The following is a 26,238-nucleotide window of genomic DNA, read 5'->3' on the forward strand; positions in this document are numbered from 1 at the left end:
CAACTGTTATTATTGCTGTCCATTTTCATTTATTATGCAGCTTCTTTCCTTTCCATTAAATACCATCCATGACTCATTTTGTGCAAAACCACCTAACAAAGAAGAGTAGAATGATCAAGACAAGAAGTTTTCTCTGACAGCTTCTTTGCGTTAAGTCTTACAACCCGACCACCAGTCAAGAACACCAATATTGGACGATTCTGCAAAACCCCAAATTTTGTTCAATTACATTTTTAGAATTCTTGCTTTCTACAATGTCTGTGCATGGCAACTATGGTATGGTGAAGGTTATGGAAAGATGGTTATTGCAAATAAAGTATAGATAAGGTATGGTTAGATTTAGGCAACTAATGATGGACGCCATCTTCGCTCTTCCGCATGAAAGTCACATGCATTAAACTCCTATCTAATATCCTTTGCCTCCCTGAATATAGGACACACTTACCTCTGCGTTGGCACTTAACATTTGCATTGAATGTAAATCACGAGGAGCTGAATTGTCCAATATAATCATAATTAGTAGGATACTTGGTCTTGAGTCTAGCATCAGAACTGACACCAGAAACAAAACATGACAACAAAACATCTCAGCAACATCTCTTCTCAAACATAATGCTATGTGAAGTGTACAATGTTCAGTTTTTTTGGTGAAATCTGAGCTGTTGATCCCATCCATCCATTTTCCAGTGCTTATCCAGGACTGGCAGAAGACAGTATTCCTTCTCCCCAGCTACATTCTCTAGCCCTTCTTGGAGATCTGGTTTACACCTTGGCTAGATTGGATATATAATATAATCCATCACATGTGTTCTGGGCTTTTCCCAGCATCTCTTCCCATTGGACACTCAGAATATCTCCACAGGGAGGTATCATGATCAGATGCCTGTGAACCATCTCAACTAGATCCGTTCCATGTGAGAAAGCAGTGATTTTACTCTGAGCTCCTCACATATTTCGTTTTACATTGCAGCTAATGAGCTTACATGCAACAAATCATTTAACTACTTTATTAACACACTTTAAGGCAACAAGAAAACATGTTTTTTTAAGTTGAATTATATTATGTCGTTTTACAGTTTTGTCATTGATCATCCATCTCTAAATATTCAAAGTGCTTCATTTGTATTAGATTACACTTTATAGTAAAACAAAATCCAATACAAACCCACAACCTTCAAGTTTATTCAACATGTGTCACACAGACAGTCTGAAGATATTTTTAGTGTGTAGTATTTTAGGTAGTATTGCAGGAAAATGGTACTGGATCAGATTATATTATACAAGTGAGTTCGTAAAATTGTAAAATTAGCATAAACTGAAATTCTGTTCACATGGTTTTTCATGGTTTGATTTTAACAAATCCACCCAGGGACTGAACTACCACTTGTTCTGATATAATTCCTGTTAACTGAATACAAATATGATCCAGTAGACACAACAAAAATGGCTAATACCTCATTTAACACTTAAAGTTCCCAATTTAGGAATCCAGATTCCTTCCCCTTCTTTGATAAACATACCTTTTCAATTCACATATATTTAAGGGTATTTATAATTTCTTGAATTGGTGTGATACTTGGGAAGATTTCGGTTTTGGTGGGACGTATTCAGAGTAAACGTGGATAGATGTGTTGAGTTGCAAAATAGGAGGGCCTGCTGGTTCTGGGAAGTGTTTTTCTCCATTCTGTATTCCCATTTCAAATATTTCTTTAAACAATCTCCTCAATGTTACTGAACATAGAAACTCCAGACTCTCCTGGATAATGTAACGATCATATAAATTTATATTATGAACACCAGTTTAATTATTTCAACTTTGTTTCTGAGAAATCACATGTTGTCTGTGAATTTGGTGGATGGCTAAAAATACTACAGTGCCCATGAGCCTTGGCCACCGTTGCTATGGAGAAGAAGCCATGGGAGCAAATCAAAGTGTAATTAATTCAAAACATTTTTTTGCTAAAGTTGTAAATAATAGCTACACTCAAAAGTGACCAAGAAAATTAGAATTGAAATGATTCATGCTGTAGATTGTAAAATCAGTTTTCTCAACACCACAAGCTTCCCCCCACCGTTAGCGGCACACAAGACCGAATTTTAAGCTCAGTGATTGGCTGTTTCTTGCTAAAATGCACCTTGGGAGTTGTGATTAACTCCTACCCTTGTACCTTCAACTTCTTACTAAAGAACCAGATATTTTCCAACGCCATCATCCAACTTTTGTACTTATGATTTAACCAAAAATTGGCAAGTGGATTGCAAATTCCACCCACTACTCAGGCACATATAATGACACTCATTGACCTCAAGGTGTCGCTGTAACTATCAAATTTACATTTTCACAATTATCTTGAAAATGGCTAGGCCTACAGTCAAAAAGCTTTCATCATTTTAATCTCTCAAGTCATCTGCATCTGATCTTCAGCTCTAAAAATGTCATATTTTGCAATTTTCTGCAGTCTGCATGGACACTGATTATTGCTGCTTGCAGATATATTCATAGGGGCCTGAGTAGAAAAGTGCTAAGGCCGAACGATCCAAATGCCTTCAGAAACTTAAAACATAAATGTAAAAAAAAACTGATCAAATTGATCAAAAATGTTGACTGTAAAACATTTTGTGGGGATTAGAAAAACTTAACACCCATTGATTCACATGTTATGCTAATGCTGATTCACATTAAAAATGAATGGATGCATTTTTTTTTAAATCAGAAAATGTTTTTGGATATAGTGTTGTGATAAATTGCTCCCTCAGCACAAATTATTTTTAGGAAAAAAACACCCTATATGCATGAAAAATCGTCAATATGTCAAATGTGTTGTGTAAGTATGTTGTCCATGTTGGATATGGGAGAGAAGGGAAGACAGCTATGGTGAAACCTCAAGGGAACATAAAAGTGTCAGTTTTTTTAATAGTGACTCAAATACACCAGGTACAGATGCTCAGATAATACACTGCAACTTTAGTCACCCTCTACTGCCAACTGATTGGCGATAAAGACCTTTAGGGGCACTTGAGGCTCTCTGCTGGGATAATTGAGGCTGTATTTCTTCCCGCTTTTACCCCTCAGGCGTACATTGTCAATTATAATTTGGCGCTTGTATGTTCTGTCTTTCCAGTATATGAACCTGTAACTTACGCCAATCTAATCTGACAGTTAGGCCGACAAGATGTGTGTACATGCACATTGACAACAGCAGATAGAGTAATATCTGTTTTTGAAGCTCCCACTTGTTTCGACCACTTTCCAGTTACATTATATGCCTTCAAACATTGAATACAAATCAACTTTACTATTAAGCTTTATTTTCAATTGATGTGCCTTGTTATATTTGAACACGGTTTAATACAATTCTCATGGGTGAACACCTTATTATCACTGGAGCATTAAGAAATTCTAATTGAAGCATTCTCATACAAGTTGAAGTTTGAATCAAACTCAGTTCAAGATCTAGTTATGTTGTCGAGATCATTGAAAAAACCTGTGTAAGTGGTACCTTTGTTCTTCGTATTGAGTAGCGAAAGGTGAACAAATGAATGGTCAGTGTCATATAAAAATGATCAAAATTGAGACAATTATACTTAAATCTTAAAGCTGGTGGGCAGGACTTTTACATATAAATGAACGTCTGTTACCTTCAAGCCCTTGCCAAACGAGTTCACACAATGCTGATTAAGCCTATCACCAACAGGTAAATCTCTGTATTTCGCAGAATACCAGAGTTTTTAAATGTGGTGTCTGTGGCGACTTTCCCATGCTGGCACACCAGTAGTTATGCATTTTACGTCAACCGGCAGTGATTGGTTTGCAACGGTCAACCAGGACGTATGTGTCAGGAATCTGCAGCCATGTCATCAACGGTTTTTGTGTAATTACTCTCACTGCCAGAAGGGGGAGACAAAAGTTCCACACTGAGAGTTTAATGGCACCTGAGCCTCTCTCTTTAGGCTACATTTTCAAGAATCACTGGTGTACAGATCGCCGCTCAGAGAGTGGTCAAGGGGTGTGTGGTGTAACAGCAGTGCAGTTGGAAACAGTGAGGAGGAATACAAAACCAGTGGGTGTTGTAGAGGCTGGTATCAATCGTGACCAATCATAACACCTCTTTACCTTCCCTAACCAACTGAGTCAATTTTGGTGAGAGAGAGAATGGTCTGGAGTGGATTCACCACAAATGCATCTTCCAAGACAAAAAACAATGTCCTTGGCAGGAGTTGTAAAATCACCAGAATGATTACAAAGCACATTAACAGTGTTTCCCCTATAATTTTACAGGCTTGGTGGTAAAAATCTTTTTTAATGCCAAAAATAACACCAAATATTCATTCATTTGCATTTAAGAGCCTCTGTGCGGCGCTGTTCTGAAACATGAGTCAACCTCTGTGTCGTTGATGTGCCCCCCCCGCCAAAAGAAACAAAATATTTTATTTATGTTATTTACCAAATTTGTGTGCACTCATTTCATTTCAGCTCAGTGTGAGAGTCTCTACTGCTTTTTGCTGTCATTAACAGTCACACTAGCTCTCTGGTGGTGCTCAGCCCCTCCACACACACACAGCGGAGCAGAGGAGAGACAGGAGAAATGAAAAATGAGAATAACATTACTTGAGTAAAAAGCCAACAAGAGAATTTATAATGTAATCTGCCCAAAAGATGGACAGACATCGACCTCAAATGTCTGAAATTCAGGTCAAAATATCTGCATTTTTTAAAGATACCCAACCTGAATCTGGCAACAGTGGCAAGGATGCTAGAAGCTAGCATGACTTTGTAAAAAAAAAAGAAAAAAATGTTCTGAGTGGATCACTGGGAAATAAAATATGGGGAGACTTGTAAAATATGACTCCTTTAGCTGTTGTTTGATCGGGTCCCAATGTTCTGTAATATTGTAATTAATTGGATTAGCACCATCTCTCCCCACCATCCCACCATCCCAAAGCAGTCAACCTAGGTAAAACACTGATTAAATTAAATGATGGCGGAAGAGGATAACAATTCAATATTGAAAGGGCAAAGAGCCAAAGAAAAAAAAAAAAAGAACTGGCGATGAAATCCGCTTGTGACGAAGCATCTGCCAGCATTCATCACAAAAGTCTCTAACATCTACAAAGGATGCAACCACCTCCATAGTCCCCACTATGCATCATGGTTCACACTAACAACTCATCACACACACACACACACACACACAAATGTTTGTTGATTAAAACACTTAGAAGATATTCGGCATTTTTTGAACATTTTCTTTAACATTTCCATTATAGAGTGCATCAAATGGAAGAGCCGTGAACACAACACAGATAATAACATGACCTTGCATAGGTACATTTGATCAAGCCAATGGAACAAGTGCAAATCCTGCTAATCCTTAACATCAAAATTCCAGTGTTGCAGTTTGATTTTAATTGACAAACAAAAAAGTAAGAGATGCCTCAAGAAAGTTGGTGCAAACCTTCAGAATATGCCCATATTCATTTAGAAAACCCAGGGTTAACGCTCCATTCATTCTGAGCAGCTTCCGTGTCTTTTTTTTATTGAAGTATGTTCACACAGCAAATGTGTTTTCAAATGTAATCTTTAAGGTTGACCTTGCACATGATAGTCAAAGGGAGATATTTGCTCTCTTCGTGATAATGGCTGTCATAGAAATGTATGTTCACACCAAATAAGGGCTTACTTTCCTGTTCTGGGTGATGTAGAAAGCTAGTAACATGGAAGTTTTATCTTTGCTGATATTCTCAGTATTTGTTCTTGTTTTTGCGTGCGACATCATGTGAAATGGCTCATAACTCCATTGCTGATATTTCATTATTTCTTAATTATGTTTAATTATTTTTAATAATTTACTGATCTTTGTTTACTTTTCAGAAATACATGTGACAGAAAAATGCATTAAAACAAAGCTGTATTACTCAAACACACATGAAGCATAATTATTTCTCTAGTCATAAATGAATTATTTCCTCAGCTGAGTGCTGCACTACAAAATCTGGTAAATGCCCACAAGGGGGGAGTGGACTGTGAAATTTTTATGATAGTGGCAATTTAGCCAATAAAAGCAGATGTATCGCCTGCTGAGCACCTCCATAAGTAAGTGTTCACAGACTGAGTGAAGTGTCATCACTTTGGCTGGGACAGGAGCATCCTCAGGGCTTTTCTTGTGAAACCATCATCCAGCACTTCTTCCTACACACCACCTCACTCCACACAAATGTCACTGTACATTAGTGAAGATTTGTGCCCACCAGTGATGGAAGTTCCTTCCAAAAGTAACATGTAATACATTTTGGCAACTAAAATCAACTGCTAGGAGTAATATTTTGCATTGTTTGTACAATATTTGTCGGTTAATATTAGCTTACTTACACAAACCCACTCATGAATAATCATTAGAGTATTACATGACTTCGAATACACATTTACAGGCTTCCCTCAATTAATTGGTCATTTGAATATGAAACTAGAAGGAGATAGAGTTGGTAAGGTCATTTTTGTTGGCGGCTCATGTTTGAAGTAAAGACCCTATCTAGTGAAATGGTAGAGAAAGATTTGCTAAGTTGTTATTCATAGGAAGAGAGCCTCATAGCGAGCAACAGCAGGGTTCAAAATTTATCTGTGCATGTGACTATCCATCATTACTGCCTCCTGAAACTGCAAAAAATGCTTTTGCTAAAAAGCATGAACAATGCTACAGTGTCTGTAGCATTGGCTGCACAGGAAATGCAATTTATAGAAGTGACCCAAATACAACTTCTGGTTTTTTTTCAGATCCCAGGTGCATAATGAAATCTACTAATAATAAAGCTTACATCCTAAGTGAAGATGACTTCTGAATAACCTTTAAAAAATGCATTTCTCAAGCACTAGGGTGGGCTAGGGGTCATAGAACCAAAATGGTTACAGGTTCATTGCCTGTAATAGGTAACATGTGTCCATTAACAAAATGTTAACTGTCAGGGTGTCCTTGAGTGAGGACCTGAACCTTTAGAGTACCTTCTTACCAAGGATAAGTTGGTCTGGATAAGAGCATCAGCTGCAGTAAATCTGTAAAATGTATGTAAATGAAACTGAGTCATTAGGGATCGCTGTGTGCCTTCCAATGCTGCCAGCCTTGAGTGTAATTATAGTATAATATCAGGAAAATCTTATGAAGAGACAGTTACAGGTACTGGTCGATCCCTCATACCTTTGATGTTGACACATTGAACGACTCATTATAATTCCAGCTTAAGATAAAAGATGCTTGATTATTGAGTCAAACATGGCATACAAGTACTGTTAAATTATTGTGAGTCTTAAGAGTCTCCCTTTGGGTTTCAGATTTTCATCTTCATTGGAAAAACAGCTGAGAAGTCAATTTCTATGTGGAATCACAACACTGTGTGTGCTCAGAAAAATGATGGCACTATACATCAATGGTGCTGCCCATATTACTCTATTTTAAAATGTATATTACTTCCACTAAATTAATTTTCCTTTTGACGTGCGTTTGATTAAGTTACACATAAGAAAAAAGTGCAAAACATTTCAACAGCTCATTATTTTGTGAAATTAAATTGACTTTTATTACACTGTGATAAATTGATTTCACAATATTCTATGAAAGTCATGACCTGCCCACATACGTAGCAACAGAACTAGTCTGGTCCTGTTTCTGTCCTCCTGTCTGAGCACTCTTCAAAAGCTTTTCAGGCAATTCAGGCAAGATAAGTAAGTATACAATTTGTATTTGTTCGTTTACCAAGTCAGACATTGCAATTAAAGTGGTTATTTGCTCTTCTTGTGTCAACTACTTCGACATGCCCATAGCTGATTTGTGTGTCACACTCTAAAGTGCCGGTGCCATTACTGCTGTGGCAGTTTCAAACTTTGTTCTGTTGTATGGAGTCATAGGAGTGCCATAAAAAGAATAAATCTGTAAAAAAAAAAAAAAAAAAAGAAAGAAAAAATGTGAAAATAGAAATAGAAATAAATAAAAGAATAAATAAATGTGGAAATATAGACAAGTTACAATAAATAAAAGAATAATTATAATAATTTTCATATATTTTCACATGTATTTGTTAATTTATTTCTATATATATGTATTTATATATATATTTTTAAATATAAATGTATTTTTGCATATAAATTACTTTATTTTTTCTGTATATTTCTTAATTTTTTAAAAATTAGTTAAAAAATTAGTAAGTATTAGTAGTAAATTAGTAATTTTACAGTTGTAATTTTACTTCTTTTTGGGACCACAGTTGTTAGTTTAGCCTGTTAGCACCTGCTACTGCCAATGTTACTGAGGAAAATGCGCAAAACAGCTCACAAGCTAGTTAAATGTGTATCTACGGAGCTGTGTGAAAGTTAATCGGGGATCCTTAAAGAAAGAAGAAATGGAACAAAACCAGCTGATGCATAATCGCAGACAGGCTGGAAATAACACTGTTGACATTAGCTAGCCTGATATTCAAAATATATATAAAGTTATGTTATGTGACTTAAAAACACTACGGTTTATGAAGTCTATATTTTTAGTTATTACAGATTCAATATTGTTACAGCTGAGCAGAAATGTATGGCAGAGTGTAAAGTGCAAAATTACATGAATGTATCAGAGGTCTTTGCAACACATGTTTTTGTATAAAATTATAATGTTAACGGCTGTCATTAGGCATATATCAAAGAGGCAGGAGGCAACCATACTCTTTTTCTGTTTCTTCAGTGACAGACTGGATGGCAATGTAAATTATGTACCACTGTTATGCCTACCAAAAAGTGATATTTTAAAGCATTCGCGCCTTAAACAGTCTTGCATTGCATATCCCAGCTGGACAGGTACATGCTGGAACTCCTGGAACTGTATAATATGAAGGGAAGAGTTGGTCAGCGCATCAAAAATTGTTTGATGGAACTGATACAGGTGAGGTAAAAGTGGTACATATTAATTAATTGTGTAGTTTCTTGTTCAGTTATCTTGCCTGAGTTGGGTGAATCTTTCAAATTTTTTTGTTAACAAGTTACAAGTAGTTTCAAATGATTTTTCTCCCTTAGCTTGTTATATCTGTAAACACATGAGTTGAGGGAGAGAAATTATTAAAGAGGGAATTCAGATTTTAGGTTTTTTTTTTTTTTTCTTTTTCATTTTTCGTTTTATGTATTCTAGGACCCATGCCCCTCTGTGCTGAAGAAGAGAGACGCTTCATTGAGTATATGGGAGAGAGTAGGCAAGAGCTCATCTCTGACTGTCAAGTAAATGTTGACATTTTGGGAAATGTATTTTCAGAATGAGATATCTCATGACTATGTAGTAAAAGGGGGCAGACATGTCATGCACATTTCCAGGTCTATATTTTTATTCTTGGACTCGACTGGAATATCTTTGCATGCTTTACAGTTGACAAAACTTGTATTTTTATCTTGTACTGACCCTTCATGAAGCTCTTAGCCGCCTGTATCTTTGGCCAAGAAACAGTTACAGCACATAATCCCCCCTGTAAACCACAACAAGTCACTTTTACATTTCTGATTAACGATGTGTTGTATTTCACTTGTTTGATTTGTTTTAATTTAGGCATTTTAGGCATCTTGCATAATTCATGTCATAATTAAAGATACCACAAAATTGATAATGATAGTACATTCACTATATTTTGTAGACTAGAGACAATGTTGCACACAGCATGTAACACCATCTACACATAAACAATTAGATATTTATGTGATAAACTTTGAATATATATACAATAGATAAAATATAATAGCTAATACAACCACAATACATAGCCTACGGAAATCACCTCTGCCCAGATGAAGTTGTGACTTGATATGCCGCAATTGGCGGATTTTCTCATTTCTGTTTGCCTGTGTTTCTGTTAACGATAGCGTTTTTGCTGCTCTGAACCCAGTTAATTTTGCTCTATCCTTCATTACAGCAGCCAATTACCCGCTTTACATTTAAATTTACACTAGATCTGTTCAAGCACTCATAGCTCTCTCCTTCTTTTGGCGACTTTCTTGCTAACCCCACAGTTGTTTACACACTATTCAGATCTGCTAATTACTTTAGCTTAGCTGTTAGCGATGGCTTCTCTCTCTCGCTCTCACTCTCCTGCGCTCTCTTGCTCTGTGTGTCTTATCTTTAGCTATTCCGCTGCCTCCTTTAGTGAAAATGGTAATAAATATATAATAATGTAAATTATTTGCCGTGTTGGAAGCAAGGCTCAGTGAATTAGCCAATCCCCAGTAGCCGGTGTCAGCCGACCCAGCTTAGATCTGCTAGTTACTTAGCTTAGCCGTTAGCGATGGCTTCTCTCTCGCTCACAAAGTTTAATCATATCGAACTTTTATTATATTTCTATTGAGGAAAATAAAATCAAGTTTGGGAAAGAATTTAAAAAATATTAATAAATGAACAAATGTAAATGTAAAAATGTACAATCACAGTGGCATGTTGGCATTAGTATGGAGGAGATAGTGTACAGTTTTTATGATAGGCACAGTAAGGCCTTTTGCTAGATTGTAAAGGATCTTAATGTGGCTGCTAAAAGCAGCAAGAAAAGACAGGATTGCAGTTTTCAGAGATCAGTGAATGCGGTCTTGTCATTGCCATACAGAGAGCTATATCGATAACCCATCAGCAGCTCCAGTTGTTATGCTAGCACAGCGAACAGTGGGTAGACATCCGCACTTGAGCGTTCCTTTGGGAGCGTGAGGGAAATCAGAGAACTAAACGGCAGCAGCTCGGACTGTGGAGGTGAGTACAAGTGCAACAAGCTAGTGATGCTGATGGGAGCTGACACTGAGAATTGGGAGACGATAAGGAGGCACCCATACTTAAGGAAGCTGTTTACTCAGCCTGGAAAACTTTGATTCAATGTAATGGAGTCCTCATCAGGAGGGGGAATAAAAACAATGGGAATTTGGAAATTGTTTGCCTGGAAAGCCTGTGAAATTAAGATGAGAAGATTGCGATTTCTGTGTGTGTCTTTGTGTGTGAGGTAGTTAGGACGTTGGCTCTGAAAACATGTTTCTGAATTTCCTGAAACAGTTGGGTACAATGCTTGTTCTTGTTCTCTGATGTTTGCACAGAGTTGTTTGGGCTGCGTAACAACAGCGTAATTAACGTCCCAGGAGTGTAAATAGCAAGTAAATTAATACTAATTCTATGCAGAGATGTACAAAATAGCCTGCTTTTTTCCCAGTGGCTTGTTAGTGAGGAACACCACACACACACACACATGCATGCACACACACACACACACATGCATGCACGCAAGCGATACACATGCGCATCCATCCCGTACACACATGGGTATAAGTAAACATGACACACCTCTCCTCCCCCAGTCATACATACAAATACAGTACACACGCCAACATGTGCACACATGAACAAATACAAACGCACACCTACTTCTTAATCTCTCAGCACCATAAACACAACGAGGGAGTGAATTATGAAGTGTGAGGACTTGGCTTAGTATCAGAGGGAGGCTACCTCGCTGCTTGTTCAGATGTTAATTAGTTTGGCCTGTTTGCATTTTTATTTATCTGGTGCAGAGAGTTTGAGCTGATAATCTATTCACACTGATATTGGGAGATAAAACTTGAGCTCAGATGAGGTTGGCCAGTGAAACCGCTGCTATTCTTAAATTATTCATCAAGAGTGCAGCTCTGAGTGGCATCCCATGCATTTCAAAATCACTTCCTCCAACCGTTTATCTGCTCAAGGTACATGTTGAGGACGGATATCGGCATCTAATAACGTATCGCTCCCCGTGCCTCTCTGTCTCACCCCTCAGCATCAAACACCTCCGTGATATATTATCTTCCTTTCTCCGTTCCCTTCAGTCGAATTAAAATGCTATATCACCCACAATAGCGCATACTGTATGGAGACGTATTGATATGCAACCAACATGGGGCGTGTAATGAGAAGAGATGACAGAGTGCCTGGACTTCATGTGCACCTGCCACCTACTGCTGGCCAAGTCAGTGGGATGAGAGATGAAGATGAACAGGGCAAAAAGCAGCCCCCCACCCTCCCCCCTTTCTACCCCCCAACCCCTCACTGCATGGGTGATTTACAAGTTATGGCCTTTTTCTCCTTCATTCCACTGTCATTGAAAGAAGATTAGATGGGGCCGATTGCTTTAGACATCAAACATCACACAGCCGATCCGTCACAGTGATCGCTTTCAGCGCAGCCTCTTATGTAGAGAGCTTTCTGGATGCATTTACAGCAAGAAAAAAAAAAAAAGGAAAACACTCTCTGTGTGCCTTCCCAGAGTCCACCCTCTTCGTCAGCCTCTAACCTCCCCCGTTCTTCCATTCCACAGTCAACTGATGCTCACTGGGATGTAAGGGCACTATTTTGTCCCTTACCCCTCCCCCTCCCTTTTTACCCTCCCTCTGCTTTTCTTCCCGTTTTTCTCTCTCCCTTTTTTCTTTATCGCTAACTTGTGAATGGCAGCCAATCAGGGGCAGAGTCGCCTCAGCTTCAGCCTCAGTGACATCCACCGCCAGAAGAGATGCACGGCTAGAGAAAGAGAGAGGAGGGGAGAGAGAGAGAGAGGAGAGAGAGAGAGGAGGGGAGGAGGAGGAGGAGGAGGAGGAGGAGGAAAGGAGAGAGAGAAAGAGAGAGAGATAGAGAGAGAGAGAAGATGATAGAAAGAAAGTGTAGAGGAGGAAAGGGGAGAGAAGCCAGAGAGTGGGGAACAGAAATGCAGCGAGGGAGGGCATAGAGAGAAAGAGAGAAGCATAGAGCGAGGGAGGGAAGGAGGCAGGAGACTCTCTCTCTCTCTCTCTATCTCTCTCTCTCGCACACACACACTCCCATACACATTCACACCAGCTGTGCTGTTGTCAGTCTTGGAATGTAAGCACTGCCGTGAGGAGTCAGATTCTCCACCGCTAAGCACTGCTAAGGAGTAGGAACACAGTACTGTGCACTCTCTCTGACACAGATGGATGCTAAGCTGTGAAAAAAAAAACAAAAAAAAAAAAAAACAAAGGTAAGGACTTTTTTTCTGATTAATGTTTAAGGATATATTTATATTTTGTCTGCCTCCAGACTCCAGGGGATCATCTGCTCCTTGCACTGTGACAAAGCTAGACTAATGCAGCAGAGTGGATATCTCATGAAAAGAAGTGTTGCAACTTCAAAGAGGTTGGTAACAGTTAATTCAGCTGAACTAAGAACTAAAACTAATTCGATTTGTTGTTCAATACTCTGATTTGAATTTGTCTTTCAGATTTTAATGCAAGGTATGTTTGTCAATGAAATAAACTGCAAGTAGAAGTACAAGAGTAGATTTTTTAATAATCTGTGTTTTGATGTATATGATTTGGAAGTTTAAGTTTATTGTCATGCCAGATAAACCAAACATAAAAATTATTACTAATAATTGTTTTTAGCATCTGCTCGTCCCCTTTAAATCCTCTGATATTCAGCCCATGACACCTGTCACACAGTGGATAATGCTGCATATGTAACTTTAAGGTGGGTGTATTTGCTTGGGGGTCATTCTGTGCCTCTATGAAGACTAGCATTAACTTTGCCACTCAATTCACAAGTGCTTCATCCCACTAAGTGCTATTCTGACTCTCTACTGTGTTTAGATATACGTACCTGTGTATGTGCACATTTTTTTGAATATGTATGAACGTCACGGAGTGTGTGTGCATCTGCTGTTTGTGTGTGAACCTGTTCAAGTGTGTGTGTGTGTGTGTGTGGACACATTTGTCTGTCTGCTGAGAGGCAGGCAGTGAGGGCGAATCATACTTGTGATGTGGCATGAGCAGATTTGAAGGAGAGGCACTGTACCATTCATATCTCTAAAAAACGCATGGAGGTGTTTATCGTTGTGTTCGAGCAGCACAACCACAGCAGCCAACAGTGGTTGCCGGTGATGTGCATGTGCATATCCTCCACAGCACAAACTTAATCCACCCCATACTCTCTCCTTTTTTTTTTTTTTTTTTTTGCTGTGTTGTCTCATCCTCTGTGTGCTCGCCTCGCATGCAGACAGCTTTACAGTCACCAAAGTGATATATTAGGGGTGTAGTAAAATGCACCAGGTCATCCATGTAACGCCATTATTGTTTAGCGCAAATTAGCCACTAACACGCTCCCTGAATTATTGTCAGATATGGACTGACCTTTCGGTGCTGAAATGAAAAGAGGTGGAAATCTATTCTCCCACACAGACACGGAGGCTCTCATGAGCATTCATACAGCTGGGTTTAAAGCATTAAACATGAATATTTATTTAGGGGGGAAAAACACTGTCTTAGTGAGGAAATAATATACAGAGAGGAGGACATCTGATTATATATTGTGGACAAAATACTGGAACAAGTACGGTCATTTTAACAGATAGTTTTTATTCAATTCCGGTACATTTATTTTTTCAGGGCATCTCTTGCCGATGGGTATTTACTTACCGTACATGTCTTGACCTTTCTTTACATCGCATTAACACAGATGTTTAGGTGAATCGTAATTATTACCTTGTTAAAATGCATCCACCCTTCCTAAAGGCATCCCGACATAAACAATGTATTTTTTTTTTTAATTAGCAGACTAGATCCTGTGTTACATTCTCACTGTCAACATACCCTTTCAGGAAAGAAGGCCCCTACCTCCCTTTTGGAGTAGCTTTTCAACAAGGAAGTGTGCACTGTATCACAAAATTGCTTAGAGGATTTCAAAACATGAGTAAAGCTTGCTGAGGTTTGCCAAAGACTGCAGCCGGCACAGGCTGTCTTGGGAAGGTCTAGGGCTCCACCAAGTGGACGTTTCTACAGGTGCTGCATCTTGGTGCATTAACGCCCCTCATGTTGGATTTACACTCTTGTCTGTGCTGGGTCTGTCAATACCAGCAAGCAATCACTGGGGCTACTCAAACTGTCAATCACATAACTCTGGTTTTCTCGAACCCAACTCACATATATATTGTTAGTCACTGCAAAAATACTGCATTTACCAATCGTAAATTATGTAATTGGATGGACGACACTGGTACAAATGATGACCAAGACTAACAGCGACGGTTATATGACCTTGTAACCCTCCCTTGCCCTCTCACTATCTTTGTCTTTTCCTCTCCTGATTGCTTTGCCTCTATCTGTGTTTATTTACAGTTCCCATACAATATAATCACTTGTTGAATTCCTCAACTGTATAATATATACCATACAAATATAATTAAAATGGTATTTGAATGACAGCAATTTCAAATTTGGTTGATATTTGCATAGGTGGAGGTTTTGGATGGTAGAGGCTCAATTATGTAGCTCCATCCTTATAGAACTCTGCATCTGTGTGTGTACGTGTGCTATATGTATGTGTGTGTTAATATGCTTGATTATAGAGGTGCATTTATGATCATATGAATTAAAAATACATAATGAAAGAGATTGATTCTTGGTCAGGCAGGCTCCAACTGAACATGTTTTTTTTTTTCTATGGAAGCTTTTTAATGTTACTTAATAGATTTTACAGAGAATTTCATCCGTTTATCTGTATTTGATCACTTTTATCGAAACATGACGAGAGTAAGTTGGCTGATTTCAGAAAATGTTTTGTCATATTCAGGTTGTGGGTGAAAGTACAGTGTTGTATTCAAACAAACAGGGTGACATATGTATAATCTTTGTGCCAAGGTTGCAGCAACAAAGAGAACAGATGGTCAATTGAGGTGTTCACTGTATATTCTCTGATGTATATATGATTATCAATATATTATACATGCGAGACCTCCTAAAACGGTTTAGAAACCAGTCTTCTGCTGCACACTGCACCTATAAATATTGCCCTACTGAAGTCAGAGAACCCATAAAAGTGCTTAGTTACAGTGCTCAGTTTAGTGTTAGCGGGGAAGCCTGCGTGTTCAATTTTGGGATATGTGTGTGCCTACAAATTTATACAGACTAATTGTGCAAGGCTGTACTTTTCTAGGAAGCATATCCTGATGAACAGCTAGTTTATATCTGATCAAAGATATTCTTATTCAGCAAAACAAGAATGTATAATTTTGCAGATTACAGAAATGGAGCACAGCAGAGCTCTCACCAGAATGGTGCCTCAGCCAAGATTAAGAATAACAACCCTAGACAACACTTTAAAAGCATATTTAACAATTCTGTCCCTTCACATCTATGTTTTTTTTTATGCCAGGCCATATAAGCTGCCTATGACTTAATCTAATCATAAACAACTTTTTTTTTTTTTTTTCCTTAATACACCCCACAATTTAATAGGCTGAATAAGTTAAGATAATTCAGCTTGAGTCTATAGGATCTGGCATGGATTCAGCATGCTCACTCATCCTTTAATGGAGTGTTTGGAAGAATTCTGAAAAGACACACTGGCCTAATGCTTAATAGGCACACCACATCAAAGATTAATATCCAGAATGCTATTAAAACTCAAGGACGGGCTGGAATGATAATTAGAAAATGCAATCACAAGCATCAGACTAGATTAATTGCAAGGCGGCGTTTCCTGATTTCGGGAATGCACGTGTCACGCCACATTATTGGCATACGCGAGAAAATAAAATAAGAAATGCAGCAGTGAGTGATCAGCAGGTTATAACACTATCCATATTTTCTATCCTCCTTCTGCGAAATATTCTAAGCACCCCGACAAAATTAAAATAGGTATAACTGTATTGCAAATCGATGTCTGCTCTGGCTTCAGAAAAGACACCCACTGCTCTAATTCATATGTTCAGTCTCTGGTTATAGATTCTTAAACTGCTTGGGTCAGTTCTGCCGTGTCATTTAGTATCCTGCTCTGCATATTTCACTGTAGCTGTGACCCAGAGATCTTACATAAGTCTGTGTGCTTCACTTTTCTTCTCTCAAGCCTTAATGGCAATGCTCATCCACAACAAACTTTGATCAGCTCAGTCAAAAACTACTCTAAACATGGGCGTTATTTGAAAATGATTGCTTGATTAAACTGTCTGAGTGACTGAGAATGAGAGGAATGAGCAATGTTTTAGCTTAAGATCTCATTAGCTCAGTTATTTGATTTTCTATTCAAAGGATTATATTCATTTATATTCCACACTTCACTTTCATCAATGGAACCATAATACTAATTTCTTCATGGACAGAAACTGGCTTTTTGTTCATTCCAATGCCTCCGTTGACATTACAGTCCTTATTTAAGAGCGCTGAACAAAAGAGGAGGAACTGATAAACTGGCGTGTGTCTTTACACAGCATTCCCTACGGTACACAATGAGTGCTTGTCAGGATAACTCTCCTACTCTAGCCTTTATATGGGGACCCTACTAAATAGGCTCTTTTAGAAAGAGAGGCAAGATTTATTAGGATTAACTTCTAAAAGACCATAAATTATGCATGCATACCCAAATTACCTATCAAGACCAGTCCTAGTGGGGACACAGCCTCAGAAAGGTAGCGGAAGAAGACTGCCAATAACACAAAAATCTTCTCCTGACAGACACCAGGGGATAATGTTGGTGGTTTTGGTAATTTACCACTTGTCCATATCAATTTTACTCTTTTAGAGTACATTATAGCATCTTAGGGGGAGAAAAAATCAACAGAATTAACCGTAACTAAAGGATGCAGAGGCAAATTTGAGTCAAAATTTAGGGGAAAAGGATGGTTAAGGAGGATGAATTGGAGAGAGTAGATGAAAAAGACACTTCCCTTAGCTTGACAATTAATCTTCCCTCAGCAATAGGATAGTCAAGGTCTACAGCTTTGTATCGTAACTGATTGAGTGCGAAACTGTTTCTGTGCACAGTTTTAGAGTGAGGGTTTCAGGGTGGTGCCTTATGCTCCTCGTGTCAGAAGCATTCTGCAGCTAGAGATGCCTGTATTAAGCTAGTCAAACACACTTACCGGCTCTGAAGCACAGCTTGCATATCATCAATAATGAAACTTATAATTAGCGGAGTGTGGCTTACACCTTTAGTACCCAAATACAAGGAGGAGATATGATAAGTGTGTCTGATTGTGAGTTTCAGTGGCTTTCAGTGGCGTGCAATTTGTATTAGTTCTGCATGGAAAAACCACTTCCTCTAAGAAGAAGGTGTACATTTGTGCAAGTAGATTTGTTTGTTTGTGGAGGTTTTTTTTGTTTGGTTTGGTTTTTCAGACTGTCAATATAAGTAACAAAAGAAAAAAACAAGGGGAAGCAGGGAACCACAGTAAAGTGGTTAGAGTAGCAGCACTAAATTAGTAAGAAAATAACAGCTTCTTAGTAAAAAAGAATAATAAATTAATACACATAAATGACACATTACATACACATACATTACAAATAATACAAAGTCTGATCATTTTTAATACGTAACACAGAGCAGACAGGAAGTTGTAGCTGCAGTGATAAAACTTAATTAGTATTTGACATTTACTAAACTGCTAATGCACTGTCGTGATTCTAGTGAGTCTTCTGGTGAAACATGTGCATTGCAGTGGCTTGAATATTTTATAAGCAATCTTTTCTTTCATGTCTTTTTTATATCAATCAAGTTTGACTGATGACACCTACTGCATTAGTTTTGCATACTCTAATAAGAATGCATACAAATAAGTCTGGGGATGAATTGTTTTAGAATTGTGTTGTATTTCTATTTGAGAACCGTTATATGCATCATTCATTCGTTATATTCATATTCATCTTAGGTAAATCCCAACACTGAATTATGAAGTGTAAGCTCTCCTTTACCTGCACAGTGCACATAGAAGGGATTCCTATTTGCTGATTGCATAATTAGCTCCTGTCTTAATAAAAACAGATTTGCATTGAGCTTCTATGTGCATAAGTTTTGCCCTTGACGCTCTGTCGTACTCTGCTTGATGCCAGGGTTTAAAGTTTACGATGAAAGGGATGCGAAAACAGACGAGTGCTTCTTGACTAAAGTTTCCTCTTTTCACAGGGATCTAAAGGACATCAAAGTGAGGAATACAATGTCTGTTCTGATGACACTACCTTCCAGTGTCCATCCTATCAGAAGCTCATTACCGTAAATCACCAGTCATCCAGGACGTTCCCCAGCTGATTGGATACCATGATAACCAGTCAGGTTCTGCTCCTCCTGATCCTCTCTATCCTGTGGCCCAGTACCGCCCTGCCTTTCACACCTGGGAATATTGGGAATCTGTTTGGGATGCCAGAGAGTGATGGGAGGATTCTCCAGCGGTCCAAACGTGGATGGATGTGGAATCAATTCTTTCTGCTCGAGGAATACACAGGAAACGACCATCAATATGTCGGCAAGGTAACGTGTCCAAACATGTTGTCTGTAGGCTAATTATAGAAGGTTTAGCTTGTTGTAGTGTTTGATGTAATTGGCTGAAGAGGAATGGGCTGCCAGAAAACTGTCGGTTTGTCTACAGGCACAGTTAACTGAAGCGATCAGATTCACCGCAAGAGCACATAAACTGCTCTCTTTGCCTGGAGTCTTCTCGTTCTTTTCAGCAATTATTTTTAATCGCATTGTCTTTCGTCAGTGGAAAACATACCTAATGATTTCTTGTTGGGCAGATGCCATCATTGTAATAGGAATATCTCAATAACCAAAAATCACCACTAACAAGGGAGAGCAGCAACACCTTTTTGATGAGTTGACTGATCGATTGGCAGAACATGTTCCTGCAGCTATTTTGATAATCCCTCTTCATCTTAGTTATTTTTCAAACCAAAAATACCAAATACTGTTTGATTCCAACATCTCAAATGTGAGGATTTGATGCTTTTCTTTGTCGTATCTAATAGTAAACAAAATATGTTTGGGTTCCAGACTGCTGGTTGAAAAAAACAGGCAGTTTGAGTAAATCTCTATTTAAAGACTTAATAGACAAAACCATCTACAATTAATGGAGGAAAGAATTGGCATAATTAATTGATAAAGAAAACAACAGTAGTTGCAGCCCTAGAACAATATGTAGCTTTTTAATAGTCAATATGAAAACATTTTCATTATGCATACACTATAATCATTGCTCAAAACAGTCAACGATCCATAACACATGAGCTAACCGAGATGAAACTTCAATTATTCAACTATTTACCACCAGGACCACAAAAAGAAACAGACTTCAGACTGTTTTAGGTCGTATTCAGACCAAATCAGGCAGTGCGGCCCACCGCCACAGGGACGAACGGAGGTGTGCGGGGGTGTGGGCGTGTTTATTTGTGCTCTAGAATGTAACCGCTGTCAAACAATTAGAAAATAATGTTTTATTGATCTGATTCACCGGCTTTCACGCTACCAGCACTACCTATCTTCAGTCATTCTCCAGCTCGTTCAACCACAGCTGCTCTCTCTCTCTTTTTCTCGTCTTTTTAAAAATGAGTCAGGAAGCTGGCAGCAAAGTCTAACTTTACTTTTAACGTTATCAAACGAAATGTTCTCCCCTCCTCCTAGTAGCATCTTTGTACTCCCTCATGGCTGAGTTTACAGCTCGGATCAGTTTGTGATTGGCCACTGCAGTCTTCAGCCGCAGTGACGTTGGGTTTTGGTTCTCCAAAAGTTGCTCAACTTTCCGGTCGCAGTCAGGTGCAGCGTCCCAGCGGCCAAAGCTCCCACACCCGAAACGCACTACCTCCATTCAAATGAATGGGAGGACTGGCGTTTTTACTGCACTGCCTGATTTGGTCTGAATACTGCCTTAGTCCACATTGACACCTTGATGAGACATATGGACATTGTAACACATGTAAGAAAATAAAAAAATTAAGAAGAAATTAATAAAATAAGTGAATAGCGACACCTTTTGCCCAGTTAGTGAAATCAAGCTACAACACTAAGTTATTCTCAAATGTGAAAAAAAAAATCCTCAATGTGTTTTAGTGAAGACATGCATTTATTTTCATTTTATTCAACTTTTTAAAAAAAAAAAAAACACAAACATATATTTGGGTTACAATTCATTCATTCAATCAAGCAATAAATATCAGGTGAAGGCCCAGACAAGTTTGACTCAAAATAGACATGCGACCAAAACCAGAACCAGGCGTCAGAGAAGTGGTTCGGAGAATAAATTCAAAAACTACAGCATCCTGCAAGACACTTTTCTCCTAAGAATCACAAAAAAAAGAGGGGGTTTCGGGACAACGCTCCTCCTCCCCACCCACCCAGATCAGAGGGGTTCCTGTCAGCTCACCCGTGCTAGTACTATAAAGACAGGTGTGATGGGGAGCGCTACAGTTATCAACTCGAGGGAGGGAAATGAGGTGACTGTCGACAGCCAATTTTCTCGGAGGAAGCTGGCTTTCATCACACACCTCATTCTCCGGAGTAAACAAGTGTCTTGTGTAAGGTTGAGTAGGGGGATATGACAACTTCTTTTGCAGAAACCATCATCCTGATGTGGTGAAGAGAAAGGAATAGCAAAAAATAAATGGAATAGCGAGAGAAGGAGGAAGGAGAAGAAAACATATCAATCAGGAAAGGCCAATGAAATTCACCTTGTTGTGTTATGTGATGAAGCAGCAAAGCAAATGCTAACTATAAATGGGGCCATCCATTGATATGTCAGCGACTGGTGCGATGTGACTTTCTTCTTGACTCTTTGATGCTCTCTGGCACCCAACTTCTGTGGCATGACAGCAATCACATTCACCGGTTCTCCACTTTTCCTGTGTCCAATATCATTCACTATTAAACTGTCAGAAAAACATGAGGCTGTAATAATTTACTGAGGGTGAAAAATAGGGCAGCCGCATACTGCCTTTCTGCTTTACAGACGAAGCCGTGGCGATCCGTATCAGTAATTCCAGTTTAACTTTGGAGTTTTAGACAGAGAGAAAGACCGTGATGGTGACATTTGTATATAGAGAACAAGTTATATGATAGATGTTATGAAATAGATAGAAAACAAGTTAACAAACAGACAGGCAGATGGATAAAGAGAGAAACAAATAAAGGGAGGGATAGAGATGAAGAACCAAGACCGAATGCAAAAAGCACATTAATGCCCAGTGCAGAGCCATCAAAGCCTTGATGGTCTTCCTCATAAAGATCATTTAATGGCCTTTGCAGTGCACTGTGGGAGACCTTATTTATTTCACATTCAATCAAACCTCTCCAATCAACCCACACACATTCACTAACTGTCACTTGAGGTTGATTTCTTGATTACGGCAATCAAAATTCGATGTAAAGAACCATCACACTTGTATAGCTTGGTTCTTAGCTTAAAAAAAAAAAAGGAAGCTGTGCACTATTGCGACTGAACTATATAATACATGCAGCAGCTCATATTGCTTATCAAGGTGTTCAAAAGACACGCTGCTTTGAGGCTTACATACAGAGTAGTGCTCACTGATGCCTCACAGAATGATAAGTAAGAAAAATAAATGCATTAGTAAAAGTAAAGGTTTTGAGCGCTTACTCTGGTTCTGTAGCAATTGTCAACACTGGGGGGAGAAAGCCAAGTATATTTTATAATTGTAAATATACTACGCAGTGGCTGTGCATGGCTCAAGCGTAAAACCCCTAAATCTCAGTTTAACTGACTTTCACAGGGCCATTAATGAGTGTGAGCACTCACTGTGTGCAGCTGTGGTGCCCTACTTCTTAAGCAGGGCTGTGAAGTGTGAACACTTGCAATGCTGAGCAATACAACCACAAACTTTGGATTCTGGAGCATCAGAGTGGTGTGTTTGAAGTGAACAAAATCCTATTAAAGTTCTGGTACCTTCTATTGTGCTGTGCCTTGTAAACAAAACAGGCTGCCCTAAATTAGAATATTCAAAGTAGCTCACTTTTGTTGTGTTAATATTGTGCCAATAATTATCCTTGAGATTTTGCAGGGTCTTGCTCAATTCTTTCACAAAACTAACTTGTATGAACTATGAAAAAAACACAAAGCACACTAGAGATACTGCAAGGTGTGACTTTAACCTGCATAACATGCATTATAGTACAGTTTTTCAGTAGTAAAGAATTTTTGTCTGTGTCTTAAGAGACAGAGTGAGAGAGGGAGGAAGAGTAATTATTCTGTATCCATTCTGCGCTCTATTTTGCTATCTCCTCTTTGCAGCACCAAGCTATGCTTACCAGAAACCTGACAAGAATTGCCAATGATTTCCCTGCTTTACTGACAATTCCTCAGTGTTTGTGCAAGGCGATTTAACTAATCAAGGCTCTCTTCTGTGCTTCTGTTGTAAGGCATTGAAAAGGCTGTATTTGTGCTGCAAGGCCTTGAAAGGAGAGCCACTAAATCTCTGCAAATATAGTGTGGTAGTTCGAACATTTGATTTTCTTAAAGCTGTGTGAAAACACCTTGTGCCAAACTTTGTAAAGAATATCAATGCCATTTTTTTTCTACCTACACTACATGGACAAGGTTTACTCTATATATAAGGTTCAAGAGTTCAGTGCACTTATGTGAAAACTTACCTCTGTTATCCACCAGTAAGAATTAATATAGATCCGTTTCTACACTTTGAGTCAAACTTAATATATTAAACATATACAGTTGATATAGAATATCCCTGTAGGAAACAAACCCTAAACCTCCATGTTGCTGGCACTGTGCCTCATAGATTTAGCTGTACAGTAACACTATTATTTTTAGATGGAATAACATTGCTCACTTCTGCATAACCCGCTCCTTGGAGAAATCTGGATCGCCATAGGGAGAGGATCTGTTTACCCTTATGATTAGGAATTGGACCTTATGTATACATTCAATAATTAGCAAAAGTGCACGAAGTAAGGGCTTGCTCCAACGTACACTAGGGGAAATATGTAAAAAACATATATACCACATAGCTCGCCAAAGACTATTATCCTGTAGACAGCTTGGCTGCATAGGGTACAGGCTCCTTTGATGGCTCATTGTTTGTTGTTTTTACTTCTCAGGTTCCTTTTTACAGGATTAACAACCAAGACTGGGAAATATGGTAATAATCAGATGAAAACTGCTGGAGAGAATATAATCAAAAGATTTGGAAAAAAATGGAATTCCTGTGCTTTGACATGGTCTGAAATTGTACTGGCCTAATTATTACACTGTAAGCATAGAAATGTGTTTGAATAGTCACAGTTCTGTGTATCAGTAATGAAATATGTTCCTCTTACTGTATGTTGCAGAGGAGTTCAGTATTGCATGGTGAGCAAGTCTTAATGTCTCCCGCAGCTTATATACTGCAGTACATAGACAATGAATTTCAAAGTAGCAAAAAGGTGACTGCAGTACGATGCAAGAATTTTTTTTTTTTTTTTTTTTTACAAGAGAGTAATTGCACATAGCTCAGATATGAAGCCCATTTGAATGCAAAAATTCATACAAACGCTCTCCAGCTCACCAAAATTAGCCTGTCATTCATAGTCAATAGCAGGAGCAGCTTTCACATCCAAAACACGTCATAAATCCTTGGTTCACCGGTCTACAGCTCAGGAGTGAATTCATATTCACAAACAATGAACAGACTGTCCCAGAACACAAATATATGTGAAAATTCAAGCTGAGTGATATTCCTCTTTAATAGACTCGGGATAATGGAGTTCATCTGCATGAAAATATTTTCAAACACATCGCCAAATACTGTGCATATTGTTCATTTGAACTTGACAGCATCTTGTTTTCACATGTGTCCCCATTTTTTTTAATTCTGCCTGAGAATAGCGAGCACTCTGGCAATACATTTCTGATTTCCATCCAAAGTTGTACTGTTGACATCACTCTTCCAACTGCGGGAAAAAATAATTAGTTTCCTCACAGCATGTAGACATTAATATTAATAAGTTACTGACGTACATTCTGTGTCCCTAACTACTTGTCATTTAAAATGTGAACCCATGAGATAGTGCTCTAAATATATCTGCTGACAGATCCAGTACAGTAATGAGCTTGAATCAAGTGTCTGTCACAGTATGCCGCCATTACTCCTCCATGACACTTAGGGATGCTTCAAGGTGATGGATAGGTCAGAGGTGACTAATTTTAGCAATTGTTGCTGTAGGTCAGGTTTCATCATTTTTCAAAGGGCACATTTTGGAAGACAAATCTAAGACTAATTTGATCTGGACTAATGGAGAATGTTCTGAGACTGATACGCATAGTTTCTGCAGTTGGTTTACACAAGTATTTCAGTATTCGCAAGAGTCTCACAAAGTTTTTACACATCTAGACTGTGATGTAAATATAGTTGATATCCCCTTCTGTTTTGCATTAATTCCTAAGGAAGTCATGTACCATGTGCATATGATGTTCAGCAAATGTACTTGAGCAAGTGCAGTGCAAACTTAAAGGTGCAGTGTGTAGAATTTAGTGGCACCTAGTGGAATGGACTTGGCAGAAATGGAATATAATATTCATAGGTATGTTTTAATTAGTGTATAATCACCTGAAAATGAGAATTGTTGTGTTTTTGTTACCTTAGAATGAGCCATTTATATCTCCTCTTCTACGTAGGCCGCCATGTTGCACCGCTATGTTTCTACAGTAGCCTAGGACAGACAAACCAAGAGAGCCTTTTTTCCACATTTTTCACCAGTTTCACAGCCACCGTTGCTTCTCCTAAATGCTTGGAAGGGGAGGGGACGGGGGGGATTCAGTCGGTTGCAATCTGTAACCTCACCGCTAGATGGCACTAAATCCCACACACTGGTCCTTTAAGTAAGTCTTGCTTGTATTTTGGGCCACATGTTGATAATATGGGTACTGCGATTTTTTTTTTTTTTTTAAAGCTCTGCAGCAAAACACAAGGTCAGACGAGTCAAGGCAATAATATTTTCATAGTCCAATATGAGAGGACTTTGTACACATATTATAAAACATTCCATCCCATTTTGGAAGGACTCTCAAACTCAACCTAAGAGGCATCTGAGGACAGTAGGTTAAAACTTCACAAGCATTACCTGGTAACAGCAGATGTAATAGTTTTAAACAAATAAAAAGAAAACACAAAAAAAGAAAAGAAAAAGAGAGAGAAAGAATGGGAAGATTCTGTGTGTAGAAGCTTGATTCTCCCAGTGATGTCCTTGGAAATTCTCCTAAATTGGTAAAACCGCAGCCAGACATTTTTAATAATGTTATTTTTATTTCTATTTTTATGTCTGGTTTCTTTCCGGCCACAGTCAAAAATTGCACCTTCTGTTGCAGACAGACTTGATGTTGGCAATAAGGCTGCAAATATCTTTGATTGTGTGGAGAGATGTTCAGGGGCAATGACTGGGACTGTGTTTTATTCAGTTTTGTTGGAGGTTAACGGTAAATATTCCGTTTTTTTCTTTGAGAAAT

At 38.5% G+C, this 26,238-nt stretch overlaps 1 protein-coding gene across 1 annotated transcript in view; it reads left to right on the forward strand.

Annotated features, from left to right (window-relative positions):
- Positions 1-10,706: 10,706 nt before the first annotated feature.
- Positions 10,707-26,238, forward strand: part of cdh10a (cadherin 10, type 2a (T2-cadherin)) — a 31,324-nt gene continuing 15,792 nt past the window's right edge. The window contains exons 1-3 of the mRNA XM_042400133.1: positions 10,707-10,748; positions 13,068-13,163; positions 18,921-19,262. Of these exons, the coding sequence (XP_042256067.1) occupies positions 19,053-19,262 (210 nt within the window). The 5' untranslated portion in view covers positions 10,707-10,748; positions 13,068-13,163; positions 18,921-19,052. The remainder of the gene's footprint in view (positions 10,749-13,067; positions 13,164-18,920; positions 19,263-26,238) is intronic.

The sequence above is a fragment of the Thunnus maccoyii genome, chromosome 21 (genome assembly GCF_910596095.1).
Source record: "Thunnus maccoyii chromosome 21, fThuMac1.1, whole genome shotgun sequence".
Classification (NCBI taxonomy): domain Eukaryota; kingdom Metazoa; phylum Chordata; class Actinopteri; order Scombriformes; family Scombridae; genus Thunnus; species Thunnus maccoyii.